The 15,088-nt window shown below is 40.4% G+C and overlaps 1 protein-coding gene across 1 annotated transcript in view; it reads left to right on the top strand.

Annotated features, from left to right (window-relative positions):
* DPP4 (dipeptidyl peptidase 4) overlaps nt 1–15,088 on the top strand; it is a 128,878-nt gene that overhangs the window by 70,450 nt on the left and 43,340 nt on the right. Inside the window, exons 11-15 of the mRNA XM_068247061.1 lie at nt 4,953–5,085; nt 7,579–7,617; nt 9,308–9,409; nt 12,533–12,600; nt 14,126–14,173. Of these exons, the coding sequence (XP_068103162.1) occupies nt 4,953–5,085; nt 7,579–7,617; nt 9,308–9,409; nt 12,533–12,600; nt 14,126–14,173 (390 nt within the window). The remainder of the gene's footprint in view (nt 1–4,952; nt 5,086–7,578; nt 7,618–9,307; nt 9,410–12,532; nt 12,601–14,125; nt 14,174–15,088) is intronic.

The following is a 15,088-nucleotide window of genomic DNA, read 5'->3' as shown; positions in this document are numbered from 1 at the left end:
CCATGTTGGCAGATTTGACTAAAAAACACATTCAATCATGTGGCAGATTTGACCAGAAAACACGTTCAATCATGTCGGCAGATTTGACTAGAAAATACGTGCAATCATGTGAGCAGATTTGACTAGAAATACGTGCAATCATGTCAGCAGATTTGACTAGAAATGCATGTCAGCAGATTTGACTAGAAATGCATGCAATCATGTCAGCAGATTTGACCAGAAAATACGTGCAATCATGTGGCAGGCAGACCTGGCCAGAAAACACTTCAATCATGTAGCAGACTTGACCAGAACATACACCTGGCTGGCTGTAATTAAAAAAAAAAATGTACTCACCTGCAGCAGACCTCCTGTCTCGGCCTCCGTCCGGCGCGCAGCTCCCACGATCCTCTGCAGCCAGCAACTGAAATTCCCACGCTGAGCAGGGCTACGGGAAAATGGTACCCGAAGCCCTGCACTGCAGACTCGAAGTCTCCAGAGCAGGGCTTCAGACGCCATTTTACCGTAGCCCTGCTCTGCCGGAGCTGCTGGCTGCTGCTGCCGGTGAACTGACACGGCGTCTATTAGACGCCAAAAGTCAGTTCATGCTGGGGGTGCTAATAGGGTGCTTGGAGAATTTAAGGGGTGCTTCAGCACCCAAAAGCATCCCCCTGGCACCGCCACTGTCCAGCATCACTACAGTACAGAGCACTTGGGGAGGGCATTAAAACAATTGTGCAGACAACAGAAAGCTTTTTTTTTTCTCCAAGCCCTTAGCTGACCAGTCAGTGTCTCAGGAGAGGAAAAAGAAACTTCTCCCCCCATGGGGGCCCCTGCTCTTTCTAGGCCCCCCTGTGTATATATACAGGGGTTGGACAAAATAATGGAAATGCCTGACATCTTGGCATCATAATCTTCGAACATGTTTTAAGCAATCAAAACTTGACATTTGTTTTTTATTTTTTGTTATTTTTGTTATTTGATATGTTTAATTAAAAAAACTGTTTTTTACAGATATTTAAACCAAAGTTAGTTATAATTTATAAAAATGGCAGATCTCTCAGACTTTTTTAAAGAGGCCAAATTATTGGTGCTCGTATGGCAGGCGCTACTGTAACAAACTGCCCGAATGCTTGGCATTTCGAGAGGTACTGTCTGAGAATTAAGGACTGCCTTTGAAAGAGAAGGAAAAACGTCCTCAGCAAAGCACAGTTGTGGCCGAAAGTCGAAGTTGTCTGAGAGACTGTCGGACTCTAAATCGAATTGTTAGAAAAGCTCGCAAGACCACGGCTGCTAAAATCACTGCAGAGCTGAATGAACACCTACAGAACCCAGTTTCCACAAAAACTGTTCGTCTGGAGCTGCACAAATCTGGATTCCACGGAAGAAATGCAATTAGAAAACCTCTGTTCTCAAAGACAAATGTTTTAAAGCATTTAGAGTGGTGTAGAAACCTCCAGAATTGGTCCCGTGAGCAATGGAAAAATGTGATTTTTTTTTTTTTTCTTGGAAATCCGCCGGCCAATGATTTCCCTTCATGGAAGAATTAACAGCCAAGACTATTTAGGAATGTATGGTTCAAGAACTGTTTCCGGAGGGGAATGCCATTTTTCAAGATGATAATGCTCCAATCCATACAGCTAGAATCGTTAAAGAATGGCACGAGGAGCATTCTAATGAAGTTGAGCATTTCATCTGTCCACCACAATCCCCAGGCCTCAACATAATTGAGCGTTTATGGTCATTATTAGAGATTCAAGTAAGAAGTCGATTTCCGCCGCCATCGTCTCTAAAAGAAATGGAGGGTGTTTGAACTGAAGAATGGGAAAAATTCCTTTGGAATTGGAAACAATTCACAATTTATATGAATCAATGCCTTGGAGAATTGAGGCTGTAATTGGCGCAAAAGATGGACCTACACCATATTAAAAATGTTTTGTTGATTTTCAAGGTGTTTCCATTATTTTGTCCAACCCCTGTGTAGGAGACATATAAGAGATACACACAGTGATATGAGGAGTGAAATTAAGTTTATTGGATTTACAGAAAATGTGCAATAATTGTTTAAACAAAATTAGACAGGTGCATACAGTTAGACCACAAAAAAATAAATCAATATTTAGTAGATCCTCTTTTTGCAGAAATTACAGCCTCCTAAACGCTTCCTGTAGGTTCCAATGAGAGTCTGGATTCTACTGTAGTTGAAGGTATTTTGGACCATTCCGCTTTACAAAACCTCTCCAGTTTATTCACGTTTGATGGGTTCCGAGCACGGACAGCTCTCTTAAACTCACACCACAGATCAGTGTTGCTCGTAAAGTACGCCAGTACGTAGTTCCGCATCTACGCATCGTAGTTCGTAGCTGAAGTTACAAAACTACACTTACGCATTTACGCGTAGCCATAGTACCGCTGTGTGAAGCTTCACCCGCTACACATAGTTGACTTGTGTATTGTGAAGTAAACTACGCGTGTGGTAATCGCGTTTATTTTTATCATACGGATCATTGTTTTTGCTTGCGCATGCCCATAAATATTGCTTCTTCTATGCGTATACAATTTACGCATTGGAAGGTGGAATGTACGCATATAAGAGTTCACGCATGCGCGTATTTGTCGAATTAATGCGGAAATTTTTCAGCATAAGGGCATAAGAGTCCGCATACACTACGCTTCGCACTTCACGTAATTGCGTATTTTAACGCGTAGTCTACAAAATGCTTACGTAGCGAATCTTCTGATTTCGAAGCCGAAGTTTGGCAAAGCGTAATTGTACAAACTGCGCATAGTTCCAGCATAGCGAAGTTGGCTCAATACGACAATCCCGGACTGAGATGGCCATTCCAGAACGTTGTACTTGTTCCCCTGCATGAATGTCTTAGTGGATTTTGAGCAGTGTTTAGGGTTGTTTTGTTGAAAGATCCTTGCTTTGTCGCTGATTCCTGGACATTGGTCTTCAGAATTTGCTGATACTGAGTGGAATCCATGCGTCCCTCAACTTTGACAAGATTCCCAGTTCCTGCACTGACCACAAAGCCCCAAAGCATGATGGAACCACCACCATATTTTACTGTAGCTAGCAGGTGTTTTTCTTGGAATGCTGTGGTCAAGAGAGCGCAGAAGTACCGCGATGACGCGTACGAGGGTACGTGTCATCATGTGATGACGCGTACACTCGTTCGCGTCATCGCGGTACTTCTGCCCTTTCTTGACGCGACTTCAAATGTAAACAGGAAGTGCGTCAAGAGAGGGCGGAAGTACCAGATGGTACTACCGCCTAGCATCTCTGGCTGCCCGCTTCCTGCCCTCCTCCTCAGGTACTTTTGGGGGGCTTAAATTTAACATTATAGGGAACTGGCAAAAGGGAGAGCTTAGCGGGGAGGGGTGGGGGGCATTTCCGACCCCCCCCCCCGCGCTCGGGGCATGCTCTCCCTTTATGCTGGGACCCTATAGGGGCCCCAAAGGGACATGTTCGGGTTGGGTTCAGGGTTCGGCTCGAACATGCCGAACATCAGGGGCATGTTCGGCCGAACCACACCGAACCCGAACATCCAGATGTTCGCCCAACACTACCCCTAAACCATGATGGTGAACAATCTGTCTTCAGGTCATTTGAGAGTTGTTTTGAGACCCCCATGTTCTACTCTTCAGAGAAAATTAAAAGGGAAACTTACAATTGACCCCCTTAAATACTTTTTTTCACAATTGGATTCACATGTGTATTAGTTGTAACGGTTTTGGAAACAATAAAATGACAACAGTGCCCAAATGTATGCACCTAATATTTCAGTGGGTTGCAAAAGTATTCGGCCCCCTTGAACTTTTCCACATTTTGTCATATTACTGCCACAAACCTGAATCAATTTTATTGGAATTCCACGTGAAAGACCAACACAAAGTGGAGTACACATGAGAAGTGGAATGAAAATCATACATGATTCCAAACATTTTTTACAAATCAATAACTGCAAAGTGGGGTGTGCGTAATTATTCAGCCCCCTTTGGTCTGAGTGCAGTCAGTTACCCATAGACATTGCCTGATGAGTGCTAATGACTAAATAGAGTCCACCTGTGTGTAATCTAATGTCAGTACAAATACAGCAGCTCTGTGATGACCTCAGAGGTTGTCTAAGAGAATATTGGGAGCAACAACACCATGAAGGCCAAAGAACACACCAGACAGGTTGGGAATAAAGTTATTGAGAAATGTAAAGCAGGCTTAGGCTACAAAAAGATTTCCAAAGCTTGAACATCCCACGGAGCACTGTTCAAGCGATCATTCAGAAATTGAAGGAGTATGGCACAACTGTAAACCTACCAAGACAAGGCCGTCCACCTAAACTCACAGGCCGAACAAGGAGAGCGCTGATCAGCAATGCAGTCAAGAGGCCCATGGTGACTCTGGATGAGCTACAAATTTCTACAGCTCAGGTGGGGGAATCTGTCCATAGGACAACTATTAGTCGTGCACTGCACAATGTTGGCCTTTATGGAAGAGTGGCAAGAAGACAGCCATTGTTAACACATATATGTATATATGTGTGTGTGTGTATATCAGGTGTATGTTTGCAGATAAGGATTACAGTGGTTTTTTAACTGCCAAAAAAGCAAGCAGCATCTCCTTCTACTGATGTCACCTGCCAGCAGTAAAAATGTCACCGTGTGATAAATGTCAGAATGTAAATCAGGGAGAGGAAAGAATTTACAATGGGCAAACACTGACTAAATCATTTATACGTAATTATTGTAAAAATTATGCAACTTTTTTAAAATTATTTTAAAGGACTGAGTACATGTGTCAATGTGATAAATACCCCCCCTCCCTTGGATAGTATTATACAAATAGCATTTAGATGATTTGGTGTATTGCCATCATTACCTCTACTTGGCTGTACTAAAGCAAAACAAAATCGCTGTAATGTAAAGAAAATGCAGAATGGAAATTCATTTGTGTTTCTGTGTGACTGTTTCAGGGACCATTACTTGAATGGCATGGACTGGGTCTCGGATGACATAGTCGCAGTCCAGTGGCTTCGAAGGTTTCAGAACTATTCTGTGCTCACCATATGTGACTATGGTACCGGCTCTACGTGGGCTTGCTCATGGGTCAGCTAAGTTCCGTTAATGCTTACTTTCCGAGAAAGTGAACTGACCTCAACACTGTTTGAGTTTTGTATAGTTTTGTATAGTTTTGTATAGTATTGGGTCAGACCACTTACTGTCTTACCATACCAACTGCATTATGGTGACCTTTGCACCGGTGTTCCTGGGTTCACCAAACCAAAGCATCCTTCCTGTTTGATAATGTATAGCACAAATATTGCAGTTAAGGGAATAATTTGTGTTCTTGTGCGGGAGGACTATTGTATTTATGTGCTAGGAAGGTGTGAGGGGGGTGTACATGCAGGGCAGTACAGGAGGTACTGTTGTATGGGGACCCAAGATAGTTTGGGGGCCAAACATTGGCAGTTCCACATGGACCCTGGGAGCCCTATCACTACCTACCTGCTACTACAAGCTACCTATCAGATTGGGATTTAACATGTGGAGGTAGCACGGGTGAGTAAGGGGGGGCCCAGTAGGTTTGCCCAGTATTAGGGCCCAGGAAAGTCTGATGGCGGCCTTGTGTACATGTAAAAAGGGTGATGTGGTAAAGAGGGCACTGGAGATGGCCCCTAGTAAAGTGATATCCTACTGGTTAATTCCGGTAGAGAGTAGCAATATTTTACTATAACCTAACCTTACCCTTACACAAGCCCTCACTATAAATGCCTAATCATAACTATTCCATCCTAGCAATGCCTAACCCTACGACTCCCTCTGGTGATGCCTAACCTTAATCCCCCGTCACCCCAGCCTTGCCTAAACCTAAGGACCCCCTCACTGATGTCTAATACTAAGGAACCCCCCCACCAGCGGCTAACCCTGATGAGCTTTTTACATGCTTTTGATTGGTGGGGGGAGAGGGGATATGAGGTGCCCAAATATACAGCTAATAGCTGCCTACGGTGATGCCCATTTTACCAGGGCACCTCTGTCACCCTTTTACCTGCATCGGGTGGGGGGGGGGGGATGTTGGAGAAAACTCTTCATAAGAGATATCGGTTTGACCCAATAGATGTGTCGACAGATAATTCACCCTTCTGAACAGTCTACATATTTCGGACCTCTATTCATTTTGAGAAGGCTATAGATTTCGGGATAGATTTTGAATTCCTGTATAACAAGATCATTGTTAGGTGTTGAGAACTAATGCTTCATCACTCCTACTGGAAAAACATTGCTATAGCTTTAAAAATAAAACTTCTCTTTATTACCATATCAGCGGTACATTTTTATTTTATTTTTTTTACAAACCGTACCAGAACACTGCAGTGGTCTTTCCATACTATGGGCAAGTGATGCCTTCTCATAAAAGAGCACTTGTTAATAACTCCTAGAACATAAATTAATCAGGACACCCACTTTTTTATTTTAGATATCCTGGTTTCAGCATCAAACATGCTTCTGATTTTTATATACTACTGGATATTAGTGTATAACCCTGCCCTCCCAGTGATAATTAGCAGCCTTCTGCCCCAGAGCAGTCTGGGAGATCAGTGTCCTACAGTGATTCACCTTGCCAACAGTAAAGATGCCAGCACCACTGATAACTTTAAAGAGAACGAAGCAACCTTTCTTTCCCTGGAATTTGTAATGGATATAGGAGCTGTCCTGTTTCCCCTCTGCTCTCTCACTGTCCTTATTTACAGAAGTCAAAGATGCTATCTAACATATTTCCTCTGGATAACCTATTTGAAGCAGTTGTCCTAATTACCCACTCCCCTCTGTTGTTGAAAAGGTATTGCTTACTTTTTAATAAAGAGTGCAATAAAACCATTAAAGTGTAACATAGCTGAGGAACCCTAAAGAGTTTATACTCACCCAGAGCTTCTTCCAGCTCCATAAGCATGTGCGAGTTCCTCACCGTCCTCCCACGGTCTGCCGTTCAGACGCGATCAGCCCTGGAAATGGGCTCAGTTGAGATCAGTCTGTGTCTAATGCGCATGCGTGTCTGAGCCAATTACCGGGGGGGGGGGGCTGATCGTGGCTGAATGGCAGACCATGAGAGGACAACGAGGGACTCCCACATGCTTATGAAGCTGGAGGAAGCTCCAGGTGAGTATAAAATCTTTAGGATCCCTCAGCTTTAGTTTCCTTTAAGTCATTAAATGCCTGAAATCTCTGAGGACAGGTCGGGTCGGATGGGCAGGCCTGCTGAAGTAGGTTAATAAAACCTGCTAAACTTTGAATGTAAAAAATAAATGGTAAAATGGAAGTTTTTTTTTATAATGAGATATATTGTTAGCATGCATTTTTTATGTGCTATTGAGATGCCCTGGGTGCTAAAAATGGTGCTCGGTTCACTTTAAGAATGTAAATAATGGGCTAACATTGACTACATTGTGTATTAATAAATACTGTCAAAATAAAAAATATAAGCAATAATATTCATGAAGTTCTATTCAGTAAAGCTTTTTGTATTTTTAAAGTATTGTGTGTTTAGGCTGAATTATCAGTAATTTTATACTGTTTATACTGTTTATTTCTTTCTTTCAGTCCAAAGAAGAGATAAGTACTACCGGATGGGTTGGGTGGGTACGTATTTTCAAACCGAAATAAGTAAATGTCTATATACTTGATAAAGTATGTGTGTCTGTTTATAAGTATGGGTTTACTAAATATTTGGACAGTAGTAAGCATTCGACTAATAAGCTGCCTTCAGACTCTATTCCTTTATATATGTATACAGGAATATAGTTTGAAGAAGGCTTATTAGCTAAAAGTTTAATCTTCTTCTTTTAAATGGTATCATCCTGATTCAAAATTTCCTGCTTCTACTGATGGCTAACACAGTGCAATACTCTACTGCTATTACATATATAGAAACAGACATCTTGTGCATGCTACCTCATTTGGATCATGGGTATATGGGTTCTTAACCCATTTTTAGGGAGTGTTCTGTATTCAAACTCTTCCATTTACTATAACAAGGATAGTTCCATAGTTATTTGTGTTGAAAAAAGACATATTCAACCAGAAGATCAGTTACAACTCCACCCTCACATATCCCTGTTGATCCAGAGGAAGGCAGAAAAGCCCTTACGAGGCATGGTCCAATTAGCCCCAAAAGGGAAAATAATCCTTCTCGACTCCAGGTGGCAATCAGATAAAATCCTTGGATCAACACCACCAGGAATTACTAGCAATTATATCCATGGATGTCATTCAAAGGAAGGAAAGCATCTAAGCTCCCCTTAAACACAGATACAATATTTGCCATAACTACTTCCTGTGGTGATACATTCCACATAGCAGGGAATAGTCTAGAGCAAGGCCACATGACTCTACAAAGAAAACCAACAAGGGAAGTAGGAAATTTGGGCGCACAGCAGCTAATGGACGACTTGGGCGCTAATGCAAATATCGGCTATCAGGCGCCCAAAGGAGAAATTTGGGCATACGATAATTATCGTTATCAAAATTACAATGTTGTTTGTTTTATCGTTTTGAAAATGAAAACGTTATAGTTTTTGACATTTTTAATGTCTTGTATTGCAAATTATTCATTTTTGAAATTTGTTTTTAAATTTATTGCTTTGTACATAATAAGGTTAAGAATCAGGGTTTTAGGGTAAGACCTCCGCAATGAGGGTTTTAGGGTGAGGCATCATGAATTAGGTTTTTAGGGTTAGGTTAGGCATCAGGAAGGGGGGTTTTAGGGTTAGGTTTGGGTGTAAGGTTATGTGTGAGAATAGGGTGAGGCTACGTTGTAGTAAAATATTGTTTAATATATACTGTTATTTTATTAAGATCATTTACACTTTAAAAACAAAGAATATCAGTAGATATCAACGATCATTTTATTAACGAAAACGTAGACTGTTCTCTTTCCTCAAGATCGTTTACATAGGCTGAATTAGGGGAGGTGGTAAAGTTTCCTTTAGAACAATCCCACCGTTTCCTATCTTGCACTGGATTATTTTGTTTTGTTACGGTGATATGATACAACATGCTGGAGCATCTTCAAGACCATCTAGGTCCTAGGATAGATTCCCTAAGTAGTTCCTGCTGGCCTGTTTCCACTCTTCTGTGTAAGGCTACAGCATTGTGTTGTCCCTTTACAGTCTCAGTATAGATGGTAAACGAGTTGTTAATAATTTAGTTGATTTAAATGTTAACTTTATGCAAATGTGTGTAGTTTGAAATTTGCAGGTAATAGCTGATGGTTTTGATAAAGCACAGTATAGTTATTGGTGATCATTAAACACTCTTCTTGTTCTTATAGTTTCAGCCTACTGATCCTTACTTCACTTCAAATACGCAGTATTACAAGATCATCAGCAATGGAGATGGTTTCAAGCATGTGCATGTCTACAACAGCAACAGTGTAAGTTACCTAACTGATGTAGCATTGTAGACTACTGAGCAGCTGCTATGAGGCCCTGCAGTGGTCTGTTAATGTGACAATTGCATCTTTGCTTGTTTGGGTAAAATGTTTTTATTTACTGCAGTTATGTAAAACTTTCCAGAATACTGTATACAGTTAGTATCTTGTACTGTAAATTGTATTGGTGATTAAAAAATGGCCAGGACTTGCTAAAACTTTTTGAGATTGCATAGTTTCTGCCCTGTATGTATTTAGGCTTAGAATTCCATTACCACTAGCTGTACCCTGTCTGGACCCTTGTATGTAGAAACTTCATGGAATTAAAGAGGAGCTTAAAGGGGAACTTCAACCTAAACAAACATACTGTCATCAAGTTACATTAGTTATGTTAATTGGAATAGATAGGTAATATCATCTCTTACTCACCCTGTTTTAAAAGAACAGGCAAATGTTTGTGATTCATGGGGGCTGCCATCTTTGTCATGGGGGCTGCCATCTTTTTGATTGAAAGGCGGTGACAAGGAGCAGGAGACACAGTTCCAACTGTCCTGTGTCCTTATTACCCCTCCCAGCTGCACACGCTAGGCTGCTAATGTCAAATTCAAAATGTAAAAAAATTTAAAAAAAATTGCACCAAAACAGCAGAACGAGAATAACAAAATCAGAAATCCCATCATGCTTTGCACAGCATGAGAGGAAAAAAGCCCGGGCAGTTTTCTTCTGTGCAGCTAAAAATGAGACTTGTATAAGAGGAACAAAGTTCTGATGCTGTGAAACTGTTAAAGAAACACCAGGCCTTTTCAGTGCTGCTGAGTCGATTTTTAGTCCGGAGGTTCACTTTAACTTGGGCAGCATGGTGGCCTAGTGGTTAGCGTTCTCGCCTTGTAGTGATGGGTCCCCGGTTCGATTCCAGACCAGGGCACTATCTGCAGGGAGTTTGTATGTTCTCCCCGTGTCTGTGTGTGTTTCCTCTGGGCACTCTGGTTTCCTCCCACATATCAAAAACATTCAGATAGGTTAAATGGCTTCCCCCTAAATTGGCCCTAGATTACCATACATACACTACATGATACATACATAGACATATGACTGTGATAGGGATTAGATTATGAGCTCTTTTTAAGGGACAGTTATACTCTGTACAGCGGTGTGAAAGATGTCAGCACTATATAAATACAAATAATAATGACAAAATAATAAATAATTACAATTGCAAAGTGAGAAGTTAAAAAATTGAAGATAGATCAAGAAATGATTGATTAGAAGGACAAAGAAGGGAAACCGAGAGCCAAATATGGTGTAGTATTTTTGAAAAGTTGGGAATATATTGAATAAAATTTATACTCACAAGTCAGGGTTACCACACAGGCAACCACTGATACAGCAGGTGGGGAGAATTGTAACCTGACCCCACTCAGGTCTAAAAAGTCGCTCTCTATAGATAGTAAAAAAGGGGATACACCCCTCCACCAAGGGTGGACTAAGATATTGAGTAACGGGAGTAATAGAGGCGCCAAACAAGTATAAAATAAATTAAAAACCGTCTAAAAGGAGGGAAATGGGTGGATTCACCTCCCACCGATGCAAATGACCAGGCTAATATAGCAGTAAGATTTATAATTCTATTTATTAAATCAATTCTCCAAAAATGGTGCAACGCGTTTCACGGGCAAACATCCCGCTTCATCAGGCAATATAACAAGGAGAACACATATGTAGGTCAATCTGTGGCCAGAGCGCCTCTATGCCACAGATTGACCTATATATGTGTTCTTCTTGTTATATTGCCTGATGAAGCGGGATGTTTGCCCATGAAACGCGTTGCATCATTTTTGGAGAATTGTTTTAATAAATAGAATTATAAATCTTACTGCTATATTAGCCTTGGTGGGAGGTGAATCCACCCATTTCCCTCCTTTTTAGACCGTTTTCAATTTATTTTATACTTGTTTAGCGCCTCTATTACTCCCGTTACTCAAGAAATTATTGATATTCGCCTTGCAATTCATTGATATTGTTTGGAGCTTGTGGGTCATAATTTTTACTACTGGCAGACATGGACACAAAAACCCAAAAGAAAACAGCAGCACCAACTGCCATTATCACTCTATAAACTTGCCACTAACATTGTGGTAGGCTAAAAGGTTGATCTACAGTATATGCACAGAGGGAGATTCTGCATGCTTGACAGTTGAAAACCGCCTGTATTTCTCAACATAACAAGGTTCACAGACAGGAAACAGTCAGGGCAACATAACTAACGTATGTTGTTAGTATTAGTATTTTTATGTGCATCTAAAGGCTGCTTTCTTTGCTTATTATTTGTGTAGGATGTCAGACTACATAATGTCCAATTGTACATACCTTATTTTTTTTCCCTCTCTCCCTCTCCCTCTCTCTCTCTCTCTCTCTCTCTCCCTCTCTCTCTCTCTCTCTCTCTCTCTCTCTCTCTCTCTCTCTCTCTCTCTCTCTCTCTCTCTCTGGAGACGTATACCAATTGGGGGAAAGGGACAGTTGAAGAGTCTTGTGGGGTTTTGTTTTGTTTGTTTGTTTTTAATAGGAGTACACCGTGCTTGTGATGGGAGCTTATCTTGGTTGAGCTACCTTAAAGTGTAACTGTCGGGCATAAAATCAAAAATCAATTCTTTATTTTTATCTGGTAAACAAGTAATAAGAATGCTAATCAGGCAATCCAAAAGTTAAAATCTCTATTAGTTTTCTTGTTTATAAATGATCATTCCCCAGTTTACCTGACTCTTATTTGGTACGTTGCCGCACAAAGGAAGTTGCAGGGCATGCTGGGTTGTCCTTTTTTGCTTCTGTACATTAGTTTAGTCTGAGGGGAAATAAAGAAGCAAAAAAAAGACAACCCAGCATGCCCTGCAATTTCCTTTGTGCGGCAACGTACCAAATAAGAGTCAGGTAAACTGGGGAATTATCATTTATAAAAAAAGAAAAGTAATAGAGATTTTAACTTTTGGATTGCATGGTTAGCAACCGTATTACTTGTTTACCAGATAAAAATAAAGAATTGATTTTTTATTTTTTGCCTGACAGTTACACTTTAACAAAATTCACATTTATGTTTATTTTTTAGTAACTGGTTTCATTGTCTGATTCCAGGGTCCAACTGCGATAACCAAGGGCAATTTTGAAGTGACCAGCATTTCAAAAATAACAAATGATTACATGTGAGTACAAGCTTTAGTTTCTGTAGATCGCTGACTCTAAATGTGTAGCTCTTCTAGATACAACCGTGTACAAATAGTGCCCATTGAATGTTAAAAAAAAAAAAAAAAAAAACATGCAAACAGTGCTCCATATGCAATTAACTTTTTCTCCTTGTGTGTGTGGAAAGATAGATAGATAGATAGATAGATAGTCCCTTACACACTCCAATGAGTTCTGGTTCACCATGAGCTTGCTGGTTAGTCCTTACCTTTCGGTGTTACAAGCCCTACTCCATAGAGCCAAATTAATCCATGCCATGCACTGATGAGGATCAAACAATCCGAAACAGTCTGTATGCATGTTGGATTATTCTGGCTCTGTACAAATTAACAAGGTTTTAATATAAATTTATGGTGGTGTAGCAGATAGCTCTCTCACCTTGTAGCGTTGGGTCCCCGGTTTGCATCTGGTCCAGAGCATGTAAGATGTGTGTACCTTATGTTGTCCCTGTGTTTGCATGGGTTTTCTCCAGGCCCTCTGATTTCCTCCCACACCCCAAAAACATGCCATTTAGTTTATTGATGGGAGAAAGAGTCCCACATTGGACACACTGCAAACTCAAAGCAAAAGATTGTAATGCTATTACTATGTTGACCTTGCTCTAATCTAACCTGAAAAACGCATACCACTGCATTCCCATTGACTTTCATTATGCGCATTTTTGATGCGTAATATTAGACAACAAAGCCTGCGTTTTTAAAATGCAGGTTTGAAAAAGCATATGCATTTTTTTACATGCGTTTTTTCCTGCGGCTCATAGACTTCCACTAGCGGCAAAAACGCAGCGTTTTCCGCAACGCTAGCGTTTCTGCTATGTGTGCACCTAACCTAGCTGCTATTTGGTTGACATTCTGCCTAATTATGCTATGTGACTGGAATGTTGCATATTTTTATTTATTTGGTGGACGTTTTGCCTACCATAATTGTTATGTGGGGGGCATACTGTTTAATTTTATGTGGGGCACGTGGTTTTTAAATTTATCTGGATGACCTGTCCCCCCAAAAATTAGGCAACATGTCTGCCTAACTGATGTGGGAGGCCTGCTGCCTAACGTTATTTAATTGAGATGCCTGCCTATTTATGTTAATTGTGGAACATTTCTTCCTATCAATCTATGATATAAGATATCTAGGAGTGTGGGTTTTTTTCGGGGGAGAAAAGGGAGTTCACTGTCTATACTATCTACCGTAGTTTATTCACTCTCATGGCTGTCCATACATTAGCTAGTCTTCTTCAATTTTTGTTTCTGTGAAGGGGGTTGGAAGTTTACCTAGTATGGGGTCCACATATTTTGACCCTGATGCTCACGTTAACCTATGTATTTCTCTGCACTGGAAAATGAGAAAGTGGGGACACGCCAAAGAGCTAGAGGGTGGCTGTATTACTAAAATCGTGCAATGATCCTGCATGAAACTCTTAAAGTTGCAAAATAAACTTTAAAATGAATTCTAATGATTTTATAATCCATATTCAATCCATTTTAGGTACTATATAAGTAATGAAGGATACCCATCAAGAAGACACCTTTACAAGTAAGATAAAATACATGAAGATACAGTACATGATTGCATTTGGTGATTTTTTTTTTTTTATTTTTTTTTAAGGGAAAGCTAGTTTTAGTCAAAATCCATTTCCTTTGTCTAATCGTTGATAATTAGACGCAAGTCAATTTGAATTGATGCAAATGTTTATGCTGCATGTATGCACATTTATGCAAATATATGCAGTTTGAAAATGGGCCAATCAAAATGTTGCAACTGCAGATTGTGTAAAAAAAAAAAAAAAAGTTTCTACTCACAATTGTTTACATCTCTTTGGCTATTCCTAATTATCAGTGATCAGACAAAGGAAATGCATTGCAGATATATCGCACTTTATACCGTGTTTTCGGCATATAAGACTGAACACACACACTATGAGCACTTTCTGTCTACTTTTCTGACCATCAGAGCTTTCTGAGCATTTTTTACATTGACTTGCATTAAAATCACGGTGAAATTTCAATTGCTATTTTACTGCAATCTTAATGCATGTCAATAAGCGCATTTAAAAAAATGCTCAGAAAGCTCTGATGGTCAGAAAAGCACTCAGAAAGAACCCACTAGCAGAACATTATTAAGCAGTTTCTAAGCGCTTTGTGATTTGAAAAGCTATTGCTAATGTAATGCTATGGGTGTGATCCCACTTGGTTAATCTCTTTATAAAAAATCACCCATAGCATTGCATTAGCAAGAGCTTTTCAAACCATTAGTGCTTAGAAAAGGCTGCTAGTGGGTTTGGGCCCATAATGTGTCTACAGCCTAAGACACACTTTTTTTCAAAAAAAAAAAATGGAGAAAAAAAAGCCCCTGCGTCTTATATGCAGAATACAAAGAATCCCCAACTTACAAATGCGTGCTGATATGATCCGCCGCGTTGTCGTGGGCTCCCTGCATTGTCCCCCCTGT

This window comes from Hyperolius riggenbachi, chromosome 7 (assembly GCF_040937935.1).
Source record: "Hyperolius riggenbachi isolate aHypRig1 chromosome 7, aHypRig1.pri, whole genome shotgun sequence".
In the NCBI taxonomy this organism is placed as follows: Eukaryota; Metazoa; Chordata; class Amphibia; order Anura; family Hyperoliidae; genus Hyperolius; species Hyperolius riggenbachi.
Note: the sequence above shows the minus strand (reverse complement) of the source record. Positions and strands in the feature narration are given on the sequence as shown.